This window comes from Schistocerca serialis, chromosome 1 (genome assembly GCF_023864345.2).
Source record: "Schistocerca serialis cubense isolate TAMUIC-IGC-003099 chromosome 1, iqSchSeri2.2, whole genome shotgun sequence".
NCBI lineage: Eukaryota > Metazoa > Arthropoda > Insecta > Orthoptera > Acrididae > Schistocerca > Schistocerca serialis.
In genome coordinates, this window is record NC_064638.1 from 438,239,874 (window position 1) to 438,261,082 (window position 21,209).

Here is a 21,209-nt window from a genome sequence, read left to right on the forward strand (position 1 = left end):
TCCTCGTTCTTAATTATGGCAAGACTTCTACAGACAGTTCCGATCATCCTTAGCAGATGGCAGGAATGTCTTCACAAGAGAAAGACATTCTAGGCTGGAACAAACGCTGCATGTCGAACGGGTAGTTTATTGTTTGTTGTGTGGTGGGAAATACTTCCTCTGTTGCGCTGATCCTGTAATATAGGTTCAGTAAGGTAAATTGTTCAAGTAATTAGTCAGTTATCGGCAGTCGTATTACCAATTTAATCCTAGTCATCATAGTTGGATTTAAATGCCTTACTACTGAATCATTTCCTTAGCATAACGACAAAAACTCTTTTAAGTTTTGTGTCAGTTCCAGAGACAATGGCTCCATTTCTAAGCAAATGTGCGAATTAGGACACGTCAAAAGTGGGTTATGTGAGCAAGAGAAGACAATCCTATTCAACTGATGACTTTCTTGAAGCACTTCAGAAGGTTTCGGAAGAAAAGTGGTCGATGTACGAAAGTGCTAAACGGTTCTCCATTCCATGGAGTACTTCAAAAGACTATGTAGACCGCAGCGGTAGTGACAAAGTAAATGTGATCTTAGCAAAATTGGTAGACGCTTTGCCCTTACGAGTGAACTGGAAGTTAATTTCATAATGTAAATACAGGAAATAGGGTTCGGTCTGAACGTTAACCAGATAATCCACTAACCTTGTAACACACTGAAATTAGTGTCTAAGGGAAAATGGAAGTCAAAGAACAAAAGAAATGATGAGATCTGCACCACTTGTAAAGAGAGCTACAGCTGTGGGAACAATAAAAGTCATTGGATTCAGTACTGTTTTTCTGTGCAATGGTTCTATGAAAATTGTACGTCCATCGATTCACCTGATGCTACGGTATTTATGTGTGATATTTGTGCAAAGTGCTGAAAATGAATTAAAAGTGCATTAAGTGACGTAAAAGAAAATTACTACGGAATTATGCACAGTTCAGGAAGAAATGGAGACTGCATCGGGTTCGTCTATGCACGGGGAAGTCAGCGCTCATACAGTCGCACGTCGCACCGGCATTCCATACACTACTGTTTGGTTGGCACTTAGGCGTACCCTCCGATGCTATCCGTACAAAATCCATCGGCATCGTGAACTGTTACCTGGCGATTTAGTGAAGCGGAGGGCATATGCGGTGTGGGCGTTTCAAAAGATGGAGGAAGATGACGACTGGTTGAGTAACGTGTTGTGGACCGACGAAGCTGATTTCACGCTCCGAGGGTCTGTCAACGCCCACAACTGCAGAATTTGATCTACCGAAAATCCTAGAACTGTCGAGGAAACTCCATTGCACGACGAGAAAGTCACGGTATGGGTTGGATTTACCACATCTACCGTTATCGGGCCTTTTTTCTTCGGAGAAATGAGTGATTCTGGTTTTGTAACTTCTACCGTGACGGGTGAGAGGTACGCCGATATGTTACAGAATCGCATCATCCCCAGCCTGGCTGATAAACACCTGCTGGAACGTACGATGTTTATGCAGGATGGCTCCACCTCATATTGCTAGACGCGTGAAAGATCTCTTGCGCGCGTCGTTTGGTGATGATCGTGTGCTCAGCCGCCACTTTCGTCATGCTTGGCCTCCCAGGCCTCCAGACCTCAGTCCGTGCGATTATTGTCTTTGGGGTTATCTGAAGTCGCAAGTGTATCGTGATCGACCGACATCTCTAGGAATGCTGAAAGACAACATCCGACGCCAATGCCTCACCATAACTCCGGACATGCTTTACAGTGCTGTTCACAACATTATTCCTCGACTACAGCTATTGTTGAGGATTGATGGTGGACATATTGAGCATTTCCTGTAAAGAACATCATCTTTGCCTTGTCTTACTTTGTTATGCTAATTATAGCTATTCTGATCATATGAAGCGCCGTCTGTCTGACATTTTTTGAACTTTTGTATTTTTTTGGTTCTAATAAAACCCCATGTTATTCCAAGCATGTGTGTCAATTTGTACATCTCTATCTACATTATTCCGTGATTTATTCAGTTTTCAAATTATACTGACTTTTTGATCACCTGGTATTTGTCTCTTATATGTAAAATATACAATTTCCAAATTACATATTTGTTCTGTTTGTTCATTTACAATACTTAATATCACGAAGTTAGGTAGGTTTATCCTGTATGAAGCCCCGCAGCAGACAATCACCATGTTCCCATGTGGAGGCAATGATATCGCTATGAATGCAGTGGCATAGGATCATCAAAATTGGACCGTGGATCAATGGAAACGTGTCGCCTGGTCAGATGAACCACGATGATGGGTCTGTCCGGATACGCCGTCATTCAGGCGAACGGCAGCTCAACATATACACCGAGCGATCGACACCAGCCGGTAGGGGCAGAATTTTGCTATTGTTGCTTGATACGAAGATGAACCACTCAGCATGAGAGGAGGAAACAGAACGAAACTTCACAGTTCGACGAAAGTGTATGTTATGTTATGCCAGTGATTACAAAATCGAGTAAAATTTACACAGAACCTGGTAGTGTGACCCCACTTATCAGCATCACGTCGTACTCACTCTCTTGTGGGTGAATGGACTAATTCGGTTGGTAAGGACGTCATAAGGCCATTGTATCCTCTCCTGAGGCAAGCTGGTCGACAACTGTTGGAATCGGTTCTTGACATCCCGGATACTGAGAGAATGGGACAGAACTGACGTCCGAGCTCGCCCCACAGTCCGTTGGGAATCGGGGATCTTGCTGTCTAGGACAGTACATCAATATCTACATCTACATCTAGATTTATACTCCACAAGCCACCCAACGGTGTGTGGCGGAGGGCAATTTACGTGCCACTGTCATTACCTCCCTTTCCTGTTCCAGTCGCGTATGGTTCGCGGGAAGAACGACTGTCTGAAAGCCTCCTTGTGCGCTCGAAGATCTCTAATTTTACATTCGTGATCTCCTCGGAAGGTATAAGTAGAGGGAAGCAATATATTCAATACCTCATCCAGAAACGCACCCTCTCGAAACCTGGACAGCAAGCTACACCGCGATGCAGAGCGCCTCTCTTGCAGAGTCTGCCACTTGAGTTTGCTAAACATCCCCGTAACGCTATCACGCTTACCAAATAACCCTGTGACGAAACGCGCCGCTCTTCTTTCGATCTTCTCTATCTGCTCTGTCAATCCGCTCTGGTACGGATCCCACACTGATGAGCAATACTCACGTATAGGTCGAACGAGTGTTTTGTAAGCCACCTCCATTGTTGATGGACTACATTTTCTAAGGACTCTCCCAATGAATCTCAACCTGGCACCCGCCCTACCAGCAATTAATTTTATATGATCATTCCACTTCAAATCGTTCCGTACGCATACTCCCAGATATTTTACAGAAGTAACTGCTACCAGTGTTTGTTCCGCTATCATATAATCATACAATAACGGATCCTTCTTTCTATGTATTCGCAATACATTACATTTGTCTACGTTAAGGGTCAGTTGCCACTCCCTGCACCAAGTGCCTATCCCCTGCAAATCTTCCTGTATTTCGCTGCAATTTTCTAATGCTGCAACTTCTCTGTATACTACAGCATCATCCGCGAAAAGCCGCATCACACAATCAGTTCATAGAGCAATGTGCCATGTGTGCACGAGCATTGTCCTGTTGCAAAATGGTACCACGATATTGTTTCGTGAGAGTTAACACATGAGGACGCAGAATATCTGTGGCATACCGCAACAGTTCCTTCGATCACTATCACCCACGACGTGAAGTTATACCCGACGTCTCCCCACACAATGACACCAACAGAAACTACCACTATGCCCCTACTTATTTTGAAAAATTGGGAATTCTCTTCAGGTCGCCGTGTTAGGGAATAACCGCGATCCATTGCTAAAACACAATGTGATACCTTTCATCAGCAGACAATACTTCCAGATCACGACACCACTCCAAACGGAGCTGTTTGTGTTGCGGCGTTAACGGCAACCAACGCATGGGACGGCAATTCCGTTGCGCTACTGCAGTTAGTATCCGGTCAGTGGTGCGGGATGACACAGAACGTTGTAATGAATCCATTGTTTGTTCTGCGGTGGCATGTGCAGATCAGAATATGTTACGATGTGCTTGTGGTGCGTGTGCCCACTCTCACGTTCCCATGCAGTCCAACATCGACCAAACAATCTGATTATTGCAGACTCGACAACCCGGCCAAATGGGGACCCACAATGAGGCCCATTTCGAACTCTGACAACACTGTCTCAGACAAGTACGCTGCATCTCTGTGTCTCCCACAGTGATCACTAACGCTGTTCAAGCCCCTTATTGACCCTCTCAGACACCGTAAAAGCACTAAACTCTAACGACACTAATGCTCTCTTGTGGCTATTCTACCTGTCACGGACATCTGTAATTCTAATCATTTGGACACCCGATGGTGATGTGTATCTGTTCAAAGTTACACTGACATTCCACAGTCTCTTGTGGGAGCTTCACTTTTTTTGTTAGGCAGTGTTTTTATGAGCAGCAGATGGGAGATTATCCCATCAATGTAACGGGAGAAACCAGTTAATAATTAGCTTAATACTGGCTGGTGTATGACACGAACGATCTTGAATATTTTACCCTATTTCCATAGAAGTATACTTCATCTCCCTAGCTTTAGATTAACGGTTCGTGGTTTAGTATCTATAAGCAGGAGCATTGAGCAGTTCTTCGTCTGTAATAAGAAAAGTTTCACAATCGACGTCTTAATCAGCTCTTCTCACTTTCTGAAATCTAGTCATGAATATGTAAAAAACGTACACGGTGTCAGCAACTATTATTGTTCTCCGATGAAACAAGTAGTAATTTCGGCGCATGTGTATCATTCCTATCCCACTATAAATTTGTAGAATGAACCTTTCACTGTGCAGCCGAGTGTGCGCTGTTTTGAAAACTGCCGGGCGCATTAAAACACTGTGATGGACTGGGACTCAAACCGGGAACTTTGGCTTTCGCGGATCTTTTTTTTTACCGGCTGAGCTATCCACGTACGATTCACAAGCGGCCGTTGTCTCTTCAATCTGTTAGTACCTGTCTCCTACTACCGAACTTTTCAGAAGCTCTGCAGCATGCATTGTTCGACTAGCACTCCTGGGAGAATCGATAATGCAGAATAATGGCTGAGCCACGGCCTTGTCAATAGTTTCCAGAACAAATCACTCTGCAGCGGAGTGTTCATAATTTTCCAGATTGGACACTACACAGATCTGACACATAAGCGTACGCCTAGTTTACTCTTTGGAGGCGTCACTGAGGTAATAACAATGTTGTTTACAACAACGAATTTCAGCTGGTTGTCCACGTCCAAAGAGGCTCACATTCTATCTCTTTTCGTGCATTTCTTTAACTTCAGATCGGTTTAAAAACTGTGCAGTTGAGCAGGCAGCTAATTTCTGTCAGCACAGGGCTAGTTACGTACCTTGTAGTTGGTAGCAGTGAGGCCGCACCTGGAAGCGACATTGACGATGATGCAGACGTGACCGCGGTATTTCTCCAGAGACACGTCATTGCCCTGGATGTCTCGTGCCGTGAAGTCGTAGATGGTAGATGCTGACTTCCAATCCGTATTTCCAGACATCTTCGTTTGTCGTTGAGTATCTGCCACAAACAAAGACGCGCTTATTAATCTGCACACTGATTGGGCCCGTCGCATGTTCAAATAATGTGGGAGGAACCTCAAATCGTTCAGTCAGTGACAAGTATGGTGCTACCTATCACTCCGGAAGAGTGAAATGCGCACTTTCGTACGCCTTAGTCACGAATGATGCTCGCTAGCGACGGAACGATAAAATAAATTATTATATAGAACACCACAGCTACGGTGCGGATTTATTGCTTTGTGTGCATGCGGAGAACCAGGCCAGGGGACAACGCGTGTCTTCGAAATGGAACGGCGATAGGAGTAACTTCGTGACAGGCACTACCGTCGCGGGCGCGACGTACAGGGTGATTTTGTGATGATGTTACAAACTTTCAGGGATGTCGGCTAAGGGTAAATGTATCAATTTTAGGTAAAGGACCCTGGTCTGGAAACGACCGAGTCGAAAGTTATAATCGAAAATCGTTACGGTAACTCTGACACTACGTGTACCGGTACTGCTGTTGCTAGAATTGTAGGTTTGGCACTAATCAAATGCAGATGGCGTGTTGTGTACTGACATGAGCAATCCTTGTGTACACTGTCTGTGCTCTAGTAACTGCAGTCTGTGTTTATAAGTTGAAGTACTAACGTCAGTCAACCCTAACCAAATGGAGTTGTGCCCAGTGACGGTGAAACATCCCCTTAGAAAAATTTATGAATTACTGTGCTGATAAACCTCTTACATTATTTGATTTTCAAACAGCTGAGCAGAACTGAACGTACTCAGACATTTCGCTCTTTACCTATTCTGATCAACACTAAACTGACACACAATATTTTTAGCGCAACTCAATCTGACTTTCAATAATCTCTACAAAAGAATGGCCCTGACCAACAATAATCTATACCTTTCATGATTCACTTACCTCACAAAAATCTTCGTTACTCGAACTACTGCAATACAGCGACCGCCAATACTGCCAGCTAAATAAAAGCTTCTAACTATTGAAGGCACTAACTACTGATAGGCATACTTAGCAAATGAAAGATTTTGATAGAGAGCAAACAATGTATTTACCTAATAGTGTTCAAAAGTAATTACATATACCCGTCTCTGATGGACACACGTCCTGATCATCCGCTCTCAAAACTCCGCCATCTCTCTCCCCACTTCCACCACTGCTGGCGGCTCACCAACTGCGCAACGCTATGCGCTGTTCACATCCAACTGCCCAACACTACAATAGCGAATATTGCAACAATGCCAACCAGCCACAGACTGCACACAGAAGTCAGTGATTTTCATACAGAGCGCTACGTGGCGTTACCAACATAAAAATCTAAACAGCCTACTTACAACGGAACTTGTAGACAAGATTTTCGTGCATGACCAAGCAAATGAAAGCATAAGAGAACCAGAAACGTTGTGCAGGACCAAATATCCACGTAGAAGACACCCGGTTCACACGATGTTCCCAAGAGTTTTCCAACGATTGAGTGAAACAGGGCAGCTGGTACCACAGTACAACGACCGAGGACGACGAACTACACAGTCTCCCTATTTAGAAGATACAGTACTTACTCGAGTAGACAAGGCGCTAGCATCAACACTCGATCAGATGCACATGAAATGAATATTTCGCCGAGTACCGTGTGGCGAGTATTGCGGACTTTGAAACTACACTAATGGCCATTAAAATTGCTACACCAAGAAGAAATGCAGATGATAAACGGGTATTCATTGGACAAATACAGGGTTATTACAAATGATTGAAGCGATTTCACAGCTCTACAATGACTTTATTATTTGAAATATTTTCACAATGCTTTGCACACACAAACAAAAACTCAAAAAGTTTTTTTAGGCATTCACAAATGTTCGATATGTGCCCCTTTAGTGATTCGGCAGACATCAAGCCGATAATCAAGTTCCTCCCACACTCGGCGCAGCATGTCCCCATCAATGAGTCCGAAAGCATCGTTGATGCGAGCTCGCAGTTCTGGCACGTTTCTTGGTAGAGGAGGTTTAAACACTGAATCTTTCACATAACCCCACAGAAAGAAATCGCATGGGGTTAAGTCGGGAGAGCGTGGAGGCCATGACACGAATTGCTGATCATGATCTCCACCACGACCGATCCATCGGTTTTCCAATCTCCTGTTTAAAAAATGCCGAACATCATGATGGAAGTGCGGTGGAGCACCATCCTGTTGAAAGATGAAGTCGGCGCTGTCGGTCTCCAGTTGTGGCATGAGCCAATTTTCCAGCATGTCCAGATACACGTGTCCTGTAACGTTTTTTTCGCAGAAGAAAAAGGGGCCGTAAACTTTAAACCGTGAGATTGCACAAAACACGTTAACTTTTGGTGAATTGCGAATTTGCTGCACGAATGCGTGAGGATTCTCTACCGCCCAGATTCGCACACTGTGTCTGTTCACTTCACCATTAAGAAAAAATGTTGCTTCATCACTGAAAACAAGTTTCGCACTGAACGCATCCTCTTCCATGAGGCCGGCCGCGGTGGTCTAGCGGTTCTGGCGCTGCAGTCCGGAACCGCGGGACTGCTACGGTCGCAGGTTCGAATCCTGCCTCGGGCATGGGTGTGTGTGGTGTCCTTAGGTTAGTTAGGTTTAAGTAGTTCTAAGTTCTAGGGGACTTATGACCTAAGATGTTGAGTCCCATAGTGCTCAGAGCCATTTTCTTCCATGAGCTGTTGCAACCGCGCCGAAAATTCAAAGCGTTTGACTTTCTTGTAGCAATTGTAAACCCTAAGGCTTCTGCTTTAGCCTTTTCCGTAAGATTTTCCAAACCGTCGGCTGTGGTACGTTTAGCTCCCTGCTTGCTTTATTCGTCGACTTCCGCGGGCTACGCGTGAAACTTGCCCGCACGCGTTCAACCGTTTCTTCGCTCACTGCAGGCCGACCCGTTGATTCCCTCTTACAGAGGCATCCACAAGCTTTAAACTGCGCATACCATCGCCGAATGGAGTTAGCAGTTGGTGGATCTTTGTTGAACTTCGTCCTGAAGTGTCGTTGCACTGTTATGACTGACTGATGTGAGTGCATTTCAAGCACGACATACGCTTTCTCGGCTCCTGTCGCCATTTTGTCTCACTGCGCTCTCGAGCGCTCTGGCGGCAGAAACCTGAAGTGCGGCTTCAGCCGAACAAAACTTTATGAGTTTTTCTACGTATCTGTAGTGTGTCGTGCCCATATGTCAATGAATGGAGCTACAGTGAATTTATGAAATCGCTTCAATCATTTGTAATAGCCCTGTATATTATACTAGAACTGATATGTGATTACATTTTCACACAATTTGTGTGAATAGATCCTGAGAAATTAGTACCCAGAACAACCACCTCTGTCCGTAATAACGGCCTTGATACACCTGGGCATTGAGTCAAACAGAGCTTGGATGGCGCGTACAGGTACAGCTGCCCATGCAGCTTCAACACGATACCACAGTTCATCAAGAGCAGTGACTGGCGTCTTGTGACGAGCCAGTTGCTCGGCCACCAAACGTTTTCAGTTGGTGAGAGATCTGGAGAATGTGCTGGCCAGGGCAGCAGTCGAACATTTTATGTATCCAGAAAGGCCCGTACAGGACCTGCAACATGCGTTCGTACATTATCCTGCTGAAATGTAGGGTTTCGTAGGGATCGAATGAAGGGTAGAGCCACGGGTCGTAACACATCTGAAATATAACGTCCACTGTTCAAAGTGCCGTCAATGCGAACAAGAGGTAACCGAGACGTGTAACCAATGGCACCCCATACCATCACGCCGGGTGATACGCCAGTATGGCGGTAACGAATACACGCTTCCAATGTGCGTTCACCGCGATGCGATCATCATGATGCTGTAAACAGAACCTGGATTCATCCAAAAAAAAATGACGTTTTGCCATTAGTGCACCCAGGTTCTCCGTTGAGTACTCCATCGCAGGCGCTTCCAGGGGGGCGTGAGTCGTGCTGCAGCGTCAAGGATAACCGTGGCCATATTCTCCGAGCTGATAGTCCATGCTGCTGCAAACGTCGCCGAACTGTTTCTGCAGATGGTTGTTGTCTTGCAAACGTCCCCATCTATTGACTCAGGGATCGAAACGTGGCTGCACGATCCGTTACAGCCACGGCGATAAGGTGCCTGTCATCTCGACTGCTAGTGATACGAGGTCTTTGGGATCCAGTACGGCGTTCCGTATTACCCTCCTGAACCCACCGATAACATATTCTGCTAACAGTCAATGGATCTCGATCAACGCGAGCAGCAATGTCGTGATACGATAAACCGCAATCGTGATAGGCTACAATACGACCTGTATCAAAGTCGGAAACGTGATGGTACGCATCTCTCCTCCTTACACGAAGCATCACAACAACGTTTCACCAGGCAAAGCCGGTCAACTGCTGTTTGGGTATAAGAAATCGGTTGGAAACTTTCCTCATGTCAGCACGTTGCAGGTGTCGCCACTGGCGCCAACCTTGTGTGAACGCTCTGAAAAGCTAATCATTTGCATATCACAGCATTTTCTTCCTGTCGGTTAAATTTCGCGTCTGTAGCACGTCATCTTCGTGGTGTAGCCATTTTAATGGCCAGTAGTGTACGTCACTACCATCCATAGAAAGTGCATGACTTCACTGCTGCTAACTTCCGACTTCGTGCCGTTTTCAGCCAATGGTTCTTGCAACGTCTTACAGTCGATCCTCACTTTTCTGTGTACATGTATGTACTTTTCACCACACGGGTGTAACATGTTTCACCAGATACGGAATCTTGAATAGTCGGAACAGTCATGTTTGGGCCGATGAGAACCCCATCTACAGCGGTGAAGAGCCACTGATACGGATTTTCAGTCAACGTGCTAGACCAGTTTCTATGCCCCCGTCGCTAAACTGCACCAGTGAACGCAGTGTGTTAGAAAGACATTCGGCCCAGCTTCCTGGAATATATCCCACTTCTTATTCACCAACGGATGTGGTCCCAACATGGTGGAATGCCACCTCACTTTTTGACTGCCAAGCATTCTCGCTGCCTGTGGCACTGTTCCATCGACACCACAGATATTATAACTGGTGCGACAGAACTTTTTGCAACGATGCCTTGCAAGCATCGCCACTAAAGGACGCCATGCTGAAATCTGCTGTAAATGTAGAAGCTTGTGAAACGTACACAGATAAATGGAATTCATTGCTACTGTACGGTAGATTTAGAATTTTCGGTCTCTCTGACATCAAGTTAAGTTTGTAACATCGAGAAAGTTTGTAACATCATCACGGAATCCCCTAGTAGAAGTTTCGTGAAATGCTGGCCTACGTTGGAGAAACGAGACGGTCCCAGAATAAAACGCAAGAAAATATGACTGGCTTTACTGGTATTAAAATTTACAGAACTGCTCTGTCATGCTGAATTCTGAATCCTTTATGCTACGTAAAAGTAAGTTTTTCGTAGTGCTTCCAACTGAGATACGATTTTGAAGTCTTTTGTTATCTGACGGACACTGTAACAAGGCTGCGGTCAACTGCGAAGATGAAGAAAATCATAATAATATTTAGTATCCACTACCTAAAGTAAGTCAAAGGTAAATTTTGGAACCCAACGGGAACAGTACACAATATTCACTCTTTCTCGCTGAATACCGAGTACGAGCTCAAAGGAATCAAAAGAAATGAATATTACAATTAGAGGAAATAATATAAAACGAGCAACATCATACAACTATTTAGGAAGTAAGATCACTGATGACGGGAGAAGCGAATAAGACATAAAATAAACAATTGGAGAAGCAAAAGCAATGTTCGTGAATAACAGAGAAATACTTTGTTTAAACTGCATAAATACTGAATCGACAAAAAAGGTGGTTCAGATCTTCATTTGGAGCGTAGCGCTGTACGACTGCGAAACAGAACGATAGCGAAAAATGAAATGGAAACTCTTTGTAGCATTTGAGGTATGGTACTGGAAAAGCCTGTTAACGATAAAGAGGACAGATAAAACCATCAGCCAGGACTCTGTTCAAACAACTGGCGAAGAAAGGTCATTTAGGAGATAAACAGAGCGCATAACACACGGAAGAATTGGTTACATAATCCGACACAACCACTTCCTTGTAAATGTCCTAGAATGAACAAGGCAGGATAGCCCGAGGAAGACCGAGACTGGAATTTTTAAAACAAACTATGCACACTGTAAGACAGTCTAAATATGTAAAAATTAAGAAATTAGCTTCTAATAGGTTCAGACCGAGAGCTGAAAACTAGTTGAAAGACTGATGAAAACCGAATATTTCACAAGGCATGATTATATAAAAAGAATGCAGATGCTTTGCCCTGGCTAAGGAAAATTCCGAGAAGAGTAAGACTTTCGCTCCGAGCGAGATAAATTAGTTGAGTGTGCGTGCCTGACACATGGTTTACACGGCGAGATAACTCGCGCAAACTGCTAAAGGTCAAACTGAAACTTTCCTGAGGAGATGAGTCTTGTTCCACAAAAAGACACTTCACTTTGTGCGTAAACTTGCCACCTCAGACAGTGATACTAAAATGAGAATTCTATAAGGCAACAGAATTTTTAACTATTATTTCAATACTTCACTCCCTAACAGTCCATCCGAAGAATGAGAGATTTAAGATTCTGTAGAGACCAGAAGTACAAAGGTATGATTTCCATTCAGGCCTATGACACACATATTTCTTTGGCTATATAATGTATTATATGCTGTCGTTAGCTAGGTTCTTACAGATTGATAGCTGTGTTTTGGGGAGAAAGAAGTTGTAATCTGACAGTACAACTGATAACACAGTAACACACAGTATGGTACAGGGTAAACTCTCTAAAAATACAATTCGATTAGTTAATCCAGTTAGTAGTCCTAGACCAATAGTCCACCATTTCAGATCCATTCCATGCAGCTAAATATACTAAATCATAAGTAAATAAACTAAATCACTGATTTTCATTCATTATTTCAAACAGCTTTTCGTTTGAAACTAGCTATAATTTTACAAATCGTCATTTAACAATGAAAACAACGTCTTGGATGTCGATGAACGTAACAATCCAAACGATTACAAAGTACACAACCACCAACAATAAGATGTTTGTCTTCTAATTGTGAAGGAAATTATTTAAATTAAAACTGTCAGAAATATTCTGGCGTGGTCAACGAATATTCTTGCTACTATCCTCTATCGTCTATCGCAGCAGGATAGCAGGGGTAATAACTCTTCTAAACTTCCAGAATGAGATTTTCACTCTGCAGCGGAGTATGCGCTGATATGAAACTTCCTGGAAGATTAAAACTGTGGGCCGGACCGAGACTCGAACTCGGGGACCTTTGCCTTTCGCGGGCAAGTGCTCTACCACCTGAGCTACCGAAGCACGACTCACGCCCGCTCCTCACAGCCTTACTTCTGCCAGTACCTCGTCTCCTACCTTCCAAATCTTACAGAAGCCTCACAGCCTTACTTCTGCCAGTATCTCGTCTCCTACCTTCCAAACTTTACAGAAGCTCTCCTTCTGTAAATTTTGGAAGGTAGGAGACGAGATACTGGCAGAAGTAAGGCTGTGAGGAGGGGGCGTGAGTCGTGCTTCGGTAGCTCAGTTGGGAGAGCACTTGCTGCGAAAGGCAAAGGTCCTGAGTTCGAGTGTCGGTCCAGCACAAACAGTTTTAATCTGCCAGGAAGTTTCATCTTCTTAACTTACTTGAATATCCAGATCTTCATTCGAAAATCTTTCAAACACCGGTCACTCCTCAACGTCTACACTCACACACCATACTGCTCAGTAGTTCACTGCCCGTTGTTTAATTTGATACGGTTGGTACACAATGCCGTAAGTAGAATTCCGGGTATATTTAAAGGCACACTAAAGATTGAATCAACAATCGTGTTATTTAGCAGTGAAAGCAGCACGACTCTTGTGATATGATGCTGTGTACCTCTACATCGTTGAATCATCGCATATGTGTTATATTGTCGCTGTTGGAGTGATAGTGAGGATTAAGTATGCTGATGACAGTTACAGCTACAGTTTCTCAGATTATTCAGTGTCGTTCAGCGTCTTGAGCGCGACTCAGCTTTAATAAAAATGGTTCAAATGGCTCTGAGCACTATGGGACTTAACATCTGAGGTCATCAGTCCCCTAGACTTAGAACTAATTAAACCTAACTAAAAGTAAGGACAGCACACTATCCATGCCCGAGGCACGATTCGAACATGTTTTAACATTGCTTTGGTTCTACTGAACGATTTTGTGTGATCCTGTATTTTTTGCGTTAGCCTCCTTCCTTTAAACAAAACCATCTGTTTGGCGCAAAAGCTAATCAGTGTTTTAACATTGTTTCGGTTCTACTTAACAATTTTGCGTAATCCTGTCATCCTATCTATGCCATGTTGAAACTGTATTTTACTTAACCTATATAGTCCACGATGTTGTGTTACTAACTTACACGTATACACCTAACTCCCTTTATCAATAGCGTGCTTTTTTTATTGTGTTTATTGTTTATAGTACTGCCGACTGCCGCGACGTGCCTTTCTGTCGTCTTTTGTTAAAGCTGTGACGGGTAGGTGCAGTTCAGTTTAATACGAATGGAATTGCTGGTGAGACTATATTTACGCACTCTGTCTTCAGGCCACAAGTGGCCCATCGGGACCATCCGACCGCCGTGTCATCCTCACTGAGTGCACCCCGAAAAATGGCAACAGCGCATGGCGACCCGGACGGTCACCCATCCAAGTGCCGGACACGCCCAACAGCGCTTAACTTCGGTGATCTGACGGGAACCGGTGTACCCACTGCGGCAAGGCCATTGCCCGAGACTATATTAGGAGCATTATTATTTAGTACGATTCTTTTCTGTACCTTAGTTTGTTATTCTTTCAGCAGTTAACAAGATCAATGAGTTATTACTTATATTAATTTAGTCAAATTTTACTTTCCAAATCACTGGAAGAGATTTTTGCATATGGGAATCTCCCTGGAAAGTAAGCATCCTTCTCTGAGAACTGTCCACGCTAAAAACTTTCACACGTTACATATGAGATGCTCCTGCTAAAGTACACATACGATGTCCGCGGCTCTTCCGTTGTGTACTGTTGACAGTTCGTTATCGTTGGTCGAAGCCATTCGGGTGACAGTGAACGGAGGGCGATAAGAATCGCTGATTCTATCACAGATTTTTTTTTCGATTATTTCTTGTATTCCGAGATTGTGATAAGGTTGGAAACTAACAGCAGAGACTGCATTCCTGTGAGCGGAAAGAGCGGCAATTAAATTTATAATCTTGGTTGCCGCAAATATTTGGCTGTTTTTCTGGAATGTGTCACAGTTTCCGAGGTTGTGGTTAAGATAGGACCTGAGAGCACAGTTTAATTTGGTGCGACTGAAACGAGCAGAGACATGTTTACAGTCACTTGTCGTAATATACAGCGATTTCCGAGTTGGTGGTTAAGCGGGGACCTAATAGCTCAACTTAACTAACTGCTGCAGGTGAAATTAAATACCAGCTAATTTCATTTACGAAAAATAGAAAATAACACACGGGCAACGTGATTGGCTACCCACATCCGACTCGTGACTCGTCGTGTTCTCTGTGACTCGTCGTGTTCTCTGCCCAACATTCATCATGCGAAACGTTATCAACAGCTTTTCTCTGCCTCGTGATGACTGGGTGTTGTGTGATGTCCTTAGGTTAGTTAGGTTTAAGTAGTTCGAAGTTCTAGCGGACTGATGACCATAGATGTTAAGTCCCATAGTGCTCAGAGCCATTTGAACCATTTTTATCACCAGCAACACGTAACGGAAAAGCCGTGGATTATGCGTGCACTTTTGTCGACGCTTCGTGTCTGTGATTTATCAGATGTATTGCAAGGGAGAATAGCTATATGGATATTTTTGCCTTCTTATATGTCTTTTGTACCACGTTTTTAAATTTTTAACAGTGATTTGTGACACAGTTAAATGGTATATACTTGCTCCTTGGTATTTATCTGTTTTCTGTTAACTAAAAAGATAATAATAATCAATTTAGCGATTAATTAATGACGGAAGACATCTGAAATGATAATTCATGTATGTCTCTACATAAGACGCCGCCAAGTCCAAAACGAGCCGCAAGTGCAGAATGTTCCATAGTACTTCTCGTTGACACGCTGTATGTTGCTCAGAATAGCTTTAATCGGACTGTCAGCCACCTGCAAGATACAAGGAGGTCCTACGGTTTTAAAATGTTGGACGTTGTCTTTTTTAAAGCATTCTAGGGCAACGCCACGGCAATTTCTCGCTCAAGGTCATAGGCGAGTCCATTACGGCCAGTTTCCTTTTCAATAAACTCACATTTACGAGCGCGTAAACCTGACGGCACAGCAGTAAAAACCCCTCTCTATTTACTCCACAATAATGCAACCACTTCCATTTCTGATCGGATGGTCACGAGTTGCAGGAAGCCGCCACTCATGCTGCAAGCGGAAGTCGCGCCTTAGCAGTGACCTACTGAAGCAGGAGAAATCAGCTGCGCCTCGTTCCTTAGAGTGAACCTGCAGTTTTTTTATATACTGCTCACCCAGAAACAGAGGTCGCTCACGCAGGAACACAATTCATAGAAATTACATTTTTCCGGTTTGTTAACGCCTTACGTCAAACAAGATTTGTCAGAAAGCCCTTCTTCTACAAAGAAATTCAAATCTCTTATCTTCTTCGCAGAATTTGTAAGATGTAAACAGTACCTCTTCCACCAATGTAAGCATGTATAAATCATGTTGGCAAAAATATATGAGCGTTATTCGGAACGTAAGGTGCGATAGGTTGCGAAATGGAAACGATAGTGAATATCCGATGAAGCTTTGCACAGATGTGTTGGGCAGTGTTTCTAGTACACCTATCGATAGCGTCTCGTCGCTATATTCAGATCTGAGCACACAATGAGCACCTAAAGATACCTAGAACAATAGTGTCTCCCGCCAAGTATGGTTGGCCGCTGAGAGGTTTCGACTGATTTCATTCAACCCCGAACAACGTAACTGTCATGCATTTCGTTCTTCATGACAGTTCTCGGCCGCACACTGTAGGAGTAATGAGGACGCCCCATCATCCTTTTCTACGGGAACTGTGTGATCGCCCACCATACAGCCAGGACCTGGCTCCCTCTGATGTTCACCTCTGCTCACATGGACCGCTGGCTATGAAGACAACATTTTGGCACAGACAACGAACTGCAGACCAGCGTTGAGAAGTGCAGGAAAGCACAGGCGGCTGCCTTCTGTGACGATGGTATTGAAAAGTTGGCACAACGCTACGACGAACGTCTAAGATGGAGCGGCGACTATATAGAGAAGTAGCTGCAAGGGGTAGCAAACTGTTGCACGTGAACCTTTTTTATTTTCACGCTAGTTTCCATTTCGCGACCGATCGGACCTTACTTTCCGAATAGCCCTCATAGTCTACTGGTAATGCAAATTTGTTTTTGAGCTACGTATCTCACCCTATCACATTCTCAACTTGAATAAATTAACAAACCGAAATAAAAATCACTTTAACTTTGCGACAAGCTGTAACTGTGGGCGGGGCAACAGCTCTTCCAGCAGTGCTATCCGAACGATAGCAGGAAATCAAGCTAAACTCCAAAGTGAGTTGTGGCCTACTGTGAAGCTGTATTGTAATTCCGTACTTTTCTCACTGGACTTGCATTCGGGAGGACGACGGTTCAATCCCGCGTCCGGCCATCCTGATTTAGGTTTTCCTTGATTTCCCTAAATCGCTCCAGGTAAATGCCGGGATGGTTCCTTTCAAAGGGCACGGCCGACTTCCTTCCCCGTCCTTCCCTAATCCGATGAGACCGATGACCTTGCTGTCTGGTCTCCTTCCCCAAAACAACCCCAACGCAACCCCGCGCTTTTCTCAAATTATTTCCTTGCGACAGATACCACTGAAATTATTTAGGTCACTTCAAATTCAGGAACATGTGATTATAAAAAATGGCTCTGAGCACTATGGGACTTAACATTTGAGGTCATCAGTCTCCTAGAACTTATAACTACTTAAACCTAATTAACCTAAGGACGTCACACACATCCATGCCCGAGGCAGGATTCGAACCTGCGACCGTAGGGGCCGCTCGGTTCCAGAGTGAAGCGCCTAGAGCCGGCCAGGGTGGCCGAGCGGTTCTAGGCGCTACAGTCTGGAACCGCGCGACCGCTACGGTCGCAGGTTCGAATCCTGCATCGGGCATGGATGTGTGTGATGTCCTTAGGTTAGTTAGGTTTAAGTAGTTCTAAGTTCTAGGGGACTGATGACCTCAGAAGTTAAGTCCCATAGTGCTCAGAGCCATTTGAACCATTTGAAGCGCCTAGAACCGCTCGGCCACTCCGGCCATGTGATTATAGATAAATCTTACTTCATATCTGCAACTTCCGTAAATATACCTGACTTCTGGGATAAACAATGAGCTCGGTAAGCCGCTGACACTGTCTGAAATATCTGTTCGTGAAAAGCGCAAGCAATCCCGCAAAACATCTCACACTTACATCTCGATGCTAAATGCTTGTAATCTAGACGTGATTACAGTAACTGGCAACTTCCAAATGAATACATTCGCAGAAAAACAAAACAGTGTGTTTCGAAATACACGTAAATAAACAGAAGGCAAAGATATACCTTTTCGAAACATGGCTTTAGAAAGCGATTGGCGACTACTTTATTGTCGAACAAGAAGTATATACTCCCTGCTTCGCCGCTGGAAACCAATTTCTGCTGTTGTGGATACTAATAAGTCGAGAAATAAGTAACTATCTGATGGAAATGAAAACATCGGAACATCTGCCGCTTCTGGATTCTCAGACTCGCAGTTCATCACAAATACGCGTTGAGTTCTCGCTAGGGACGCGTCGCGTACAAAATTAATTCACGTAACGTATCGCCCGTTATCTTCGCTACAGAACCAGCTCTGAGATAACGCAGTGCATGCATAACTAAAACACTGGGTAGAGGAACAAAATGAAACAATTTGGTGGTACCACAATGTAAAGAAGTGTGTATTTTATTTACATACACGAATCTACTTCTGAGAGAATCAGGCTTGTTAACGTTCAGCTGATGGTGCATTAACCGAATGTTTTGTACAAATGTCGCTTCGGTATTTGTGGTCTGAGATTGTGTCGATGATGTTATTGTTCCGTGATAACGCTATCGCAGAAGAAAATATTTTCCATTGCGTCAGAGACGTGATTCAGCTAATGAGACAGAACGTCAGTTGTATCGACTTCTGTAACTGTCACTGATGCCGGCTCCATAACGGTTCAGAGTAAAATGTAATATTTCGCATATTTGTTACTTTCGTCCTTCAGTGGAGTTTGCACGAAAAAGACAGAAAAAAGAGCAATTCAAGAGGTATGCTCTGTCATCTGATTGATGTTCTATGTCTTCATCTGTTTTCAGCGAATCACTACAAACAGAATGTTAGAAAGAACTTTATATGCTGCCACAAAATAGGGTTTCTTGACGTTCCATTTATTGATTCTTACACATTTCCTTTCAAGTAAAGATTAGTCTAATCTTGTTTCGGCGGTTTCTACGGAAAGGACAGGCAGGTAGCTGGAAAATATTTGTAAATTCTGCTCCGAAAGCAGACTCTTGGCTTTTCTAAGCTGGTTTCCTTGATGCCCTTGCCGTCTTTCTGTAAGTTACTCGGTGTTTCACTCCCATGTCCTCGTCAGTCTCATTAACATTTAATTATCCTCCCAGCCCTTCCTTTGTCAATCTCGTTGTCTGCTGTTACTTCGACCTGATGTGGATTCCATATACTTTAGAAACATTCCACTATGCACTCTCCAAGTGTTTTGTAAGCTATTGGTTTTAGAGGCAAACTGCTTTTTTCTAAAGGTGGCAGTATTTTCTTCCGTTCCTCTGACCTTTGAACAGATTTACCCTGGAAATTTTGGAATTCGAACTACGCCAACTTGGTACATTTCGCCGATTCGGATCATTGCCAGAAGTGAAAGAATCGATAAGAAAGAAACAGAAACACAATCGGTGAACTGAGCCAGGAATTTACCTCAACCTTGGATTCTGTAGTTTGAAATGTTACTCCCAGGTACGACATAACTGACTCCATTTGTCATTCATTGCTCATTCTTTCGGAGGATATTAAAAAGTTTTAGTTGCATAAGAACACAACTTAATAGAGTTTGCATTTTGGAGGTAGTAGCGATTATTTGCACAAGACTAATATTTCGCACATCCACTGAATGTTATCACAATTTTTATCAGATATCTTCTTTTGTTGATGATTTTGTTCTCTGCGAAAACTCTGAGATTAGAAATTAAATGCACATGGCGCTAAGGTGTCTGAAGGAACTTTAGCGTTACATCGAAACTAACCAAAACAACACCCGTCAGAAGTTTGAAATACACTATTCATTCACGTATCAGCAAACCTGTCTCGTGCGCAATCCGCTTACAAGGATTGTAAGATTTTTTGTGCTGAACACTAGTATAACGAAAAACTTTTAAAGCTATCGGTACCGGTATTGCTCCATATCTTCAAATTATGGCACAACACCGACGACCGTGGTCACTGGAGAAAACGAGCGTAACACACACGGCGATAGTTACATCACATCGGGGTGTAATACCTCGACTCACCTTAGGTAGGCCGGCGCTGCAACGAGTTTGACGTTAGTATGATATCCGTGCACTCGGGAGAATGGCGTCTCGGTGTCTTATGACGAGCTATTGTCCAGCGCCGGAGTATCGCGTGTCTTGGTGCGCTAGCCAGTCAGCAAAGCGCGTTGCGCCACAGACGTGGCGACGTCCTCGTCCGCCCGCAGTGGGAGAACGTGGTGGGGGAGGGGCGCGGGGGGGGGGGGCCGGTTGTGGGAGGGAAAAGGAAGAGGAGGGGGTGTGGGAGACCATGCCCAGGCCACAGAGCTTTTCGCGGTGAGTTGGAATGCCGCGCTGTTGCGGGTTCAGAACACGCGGAAAGTGCGATATTGGTATTAGGCCGTTTCAAGGTTTCAAACCAACATGTGAGTCACGTGACGAGGAAAAAAGCTGTGTTTCTATCATTACGCACTATACGAAATAGAGATGACAGTTACTTTTCTTTACATTAGTAGCTGAAGTCGAGGATTGATTTCAGTAACGGAAGAACTTCTTGTATTACAATTACACATGTAGTTAGAGTTGTAATTCTACTGTATGCTGCCGTAGACTATCATAAGTAAGCATGGACTAAGGTAGTTTTCCTAGTAGCTTTGATCAGTTAACTTCGTATCCGCGTTATCTGCACCTTGGGTGTGTTGCATACCTATCGAACGTTACTTCAAAACGATCGCCAGTCTTAATAGCGTTCCCCAAAAACCGGAAGCGGTATACCGTCCAAAAACTGCATGAGGATGTACAAAGTGCCGCGTGACCTACGGAACATTTTTGTTCTGCATACTTATCCTCCTGTCTGTTACTTAAAAATAAACAGTATTTGTGGCAAAACAGATCTTGTCAATGTTAAAACAGGTTTTATTCGATAACTGTTGATTTGTTACGTGAAGTAGAGGAATATTGAAGAAAAATTAAGAAAACAATAAAGATTTGTCATATAGCTCT

The 21,209-nt window shown here is 43.8% G+C and overlaps 1 protein-coding gene and 1 pseudogene across 1 annotated transcript in view; both read right to left on the reverse strand.

Annotated features, from left to right (window-relative positions):
- The window catches only part of LOC126472681 (glutathione peroxidase-like), a 38,045-nt gene extending 17,627 nt beyond the window's left edge, over positions 1 to 20,418 (reverse strand). The window contains exons 1-2 of the mRNA XM_050099951.1: positions 20,250 to 20,418; positions 5,447 to 5,625 (exon numbers count right to left, since the gene is read on the reverse strand). Of these exons, the coding sequence (XP_049955908.1) occupies positions 5,447 to 5,605 (159 nt within the window). The 5' untranslated portion in view covers positions 5,606 to 5,625; positions 20,250 to 20,418. The remainder of the gene's footprint in view (positions 1 to 5,446; positions 5,626 to 20,249) is intronic.
- Positions 14,309 to 14,426, reverse strand: LOC126427271 (5S ribosomal RNA; annotated as a pseudogene).
- Positions 20,419 to 21,209: the final 791 nt, after the last annotated feature.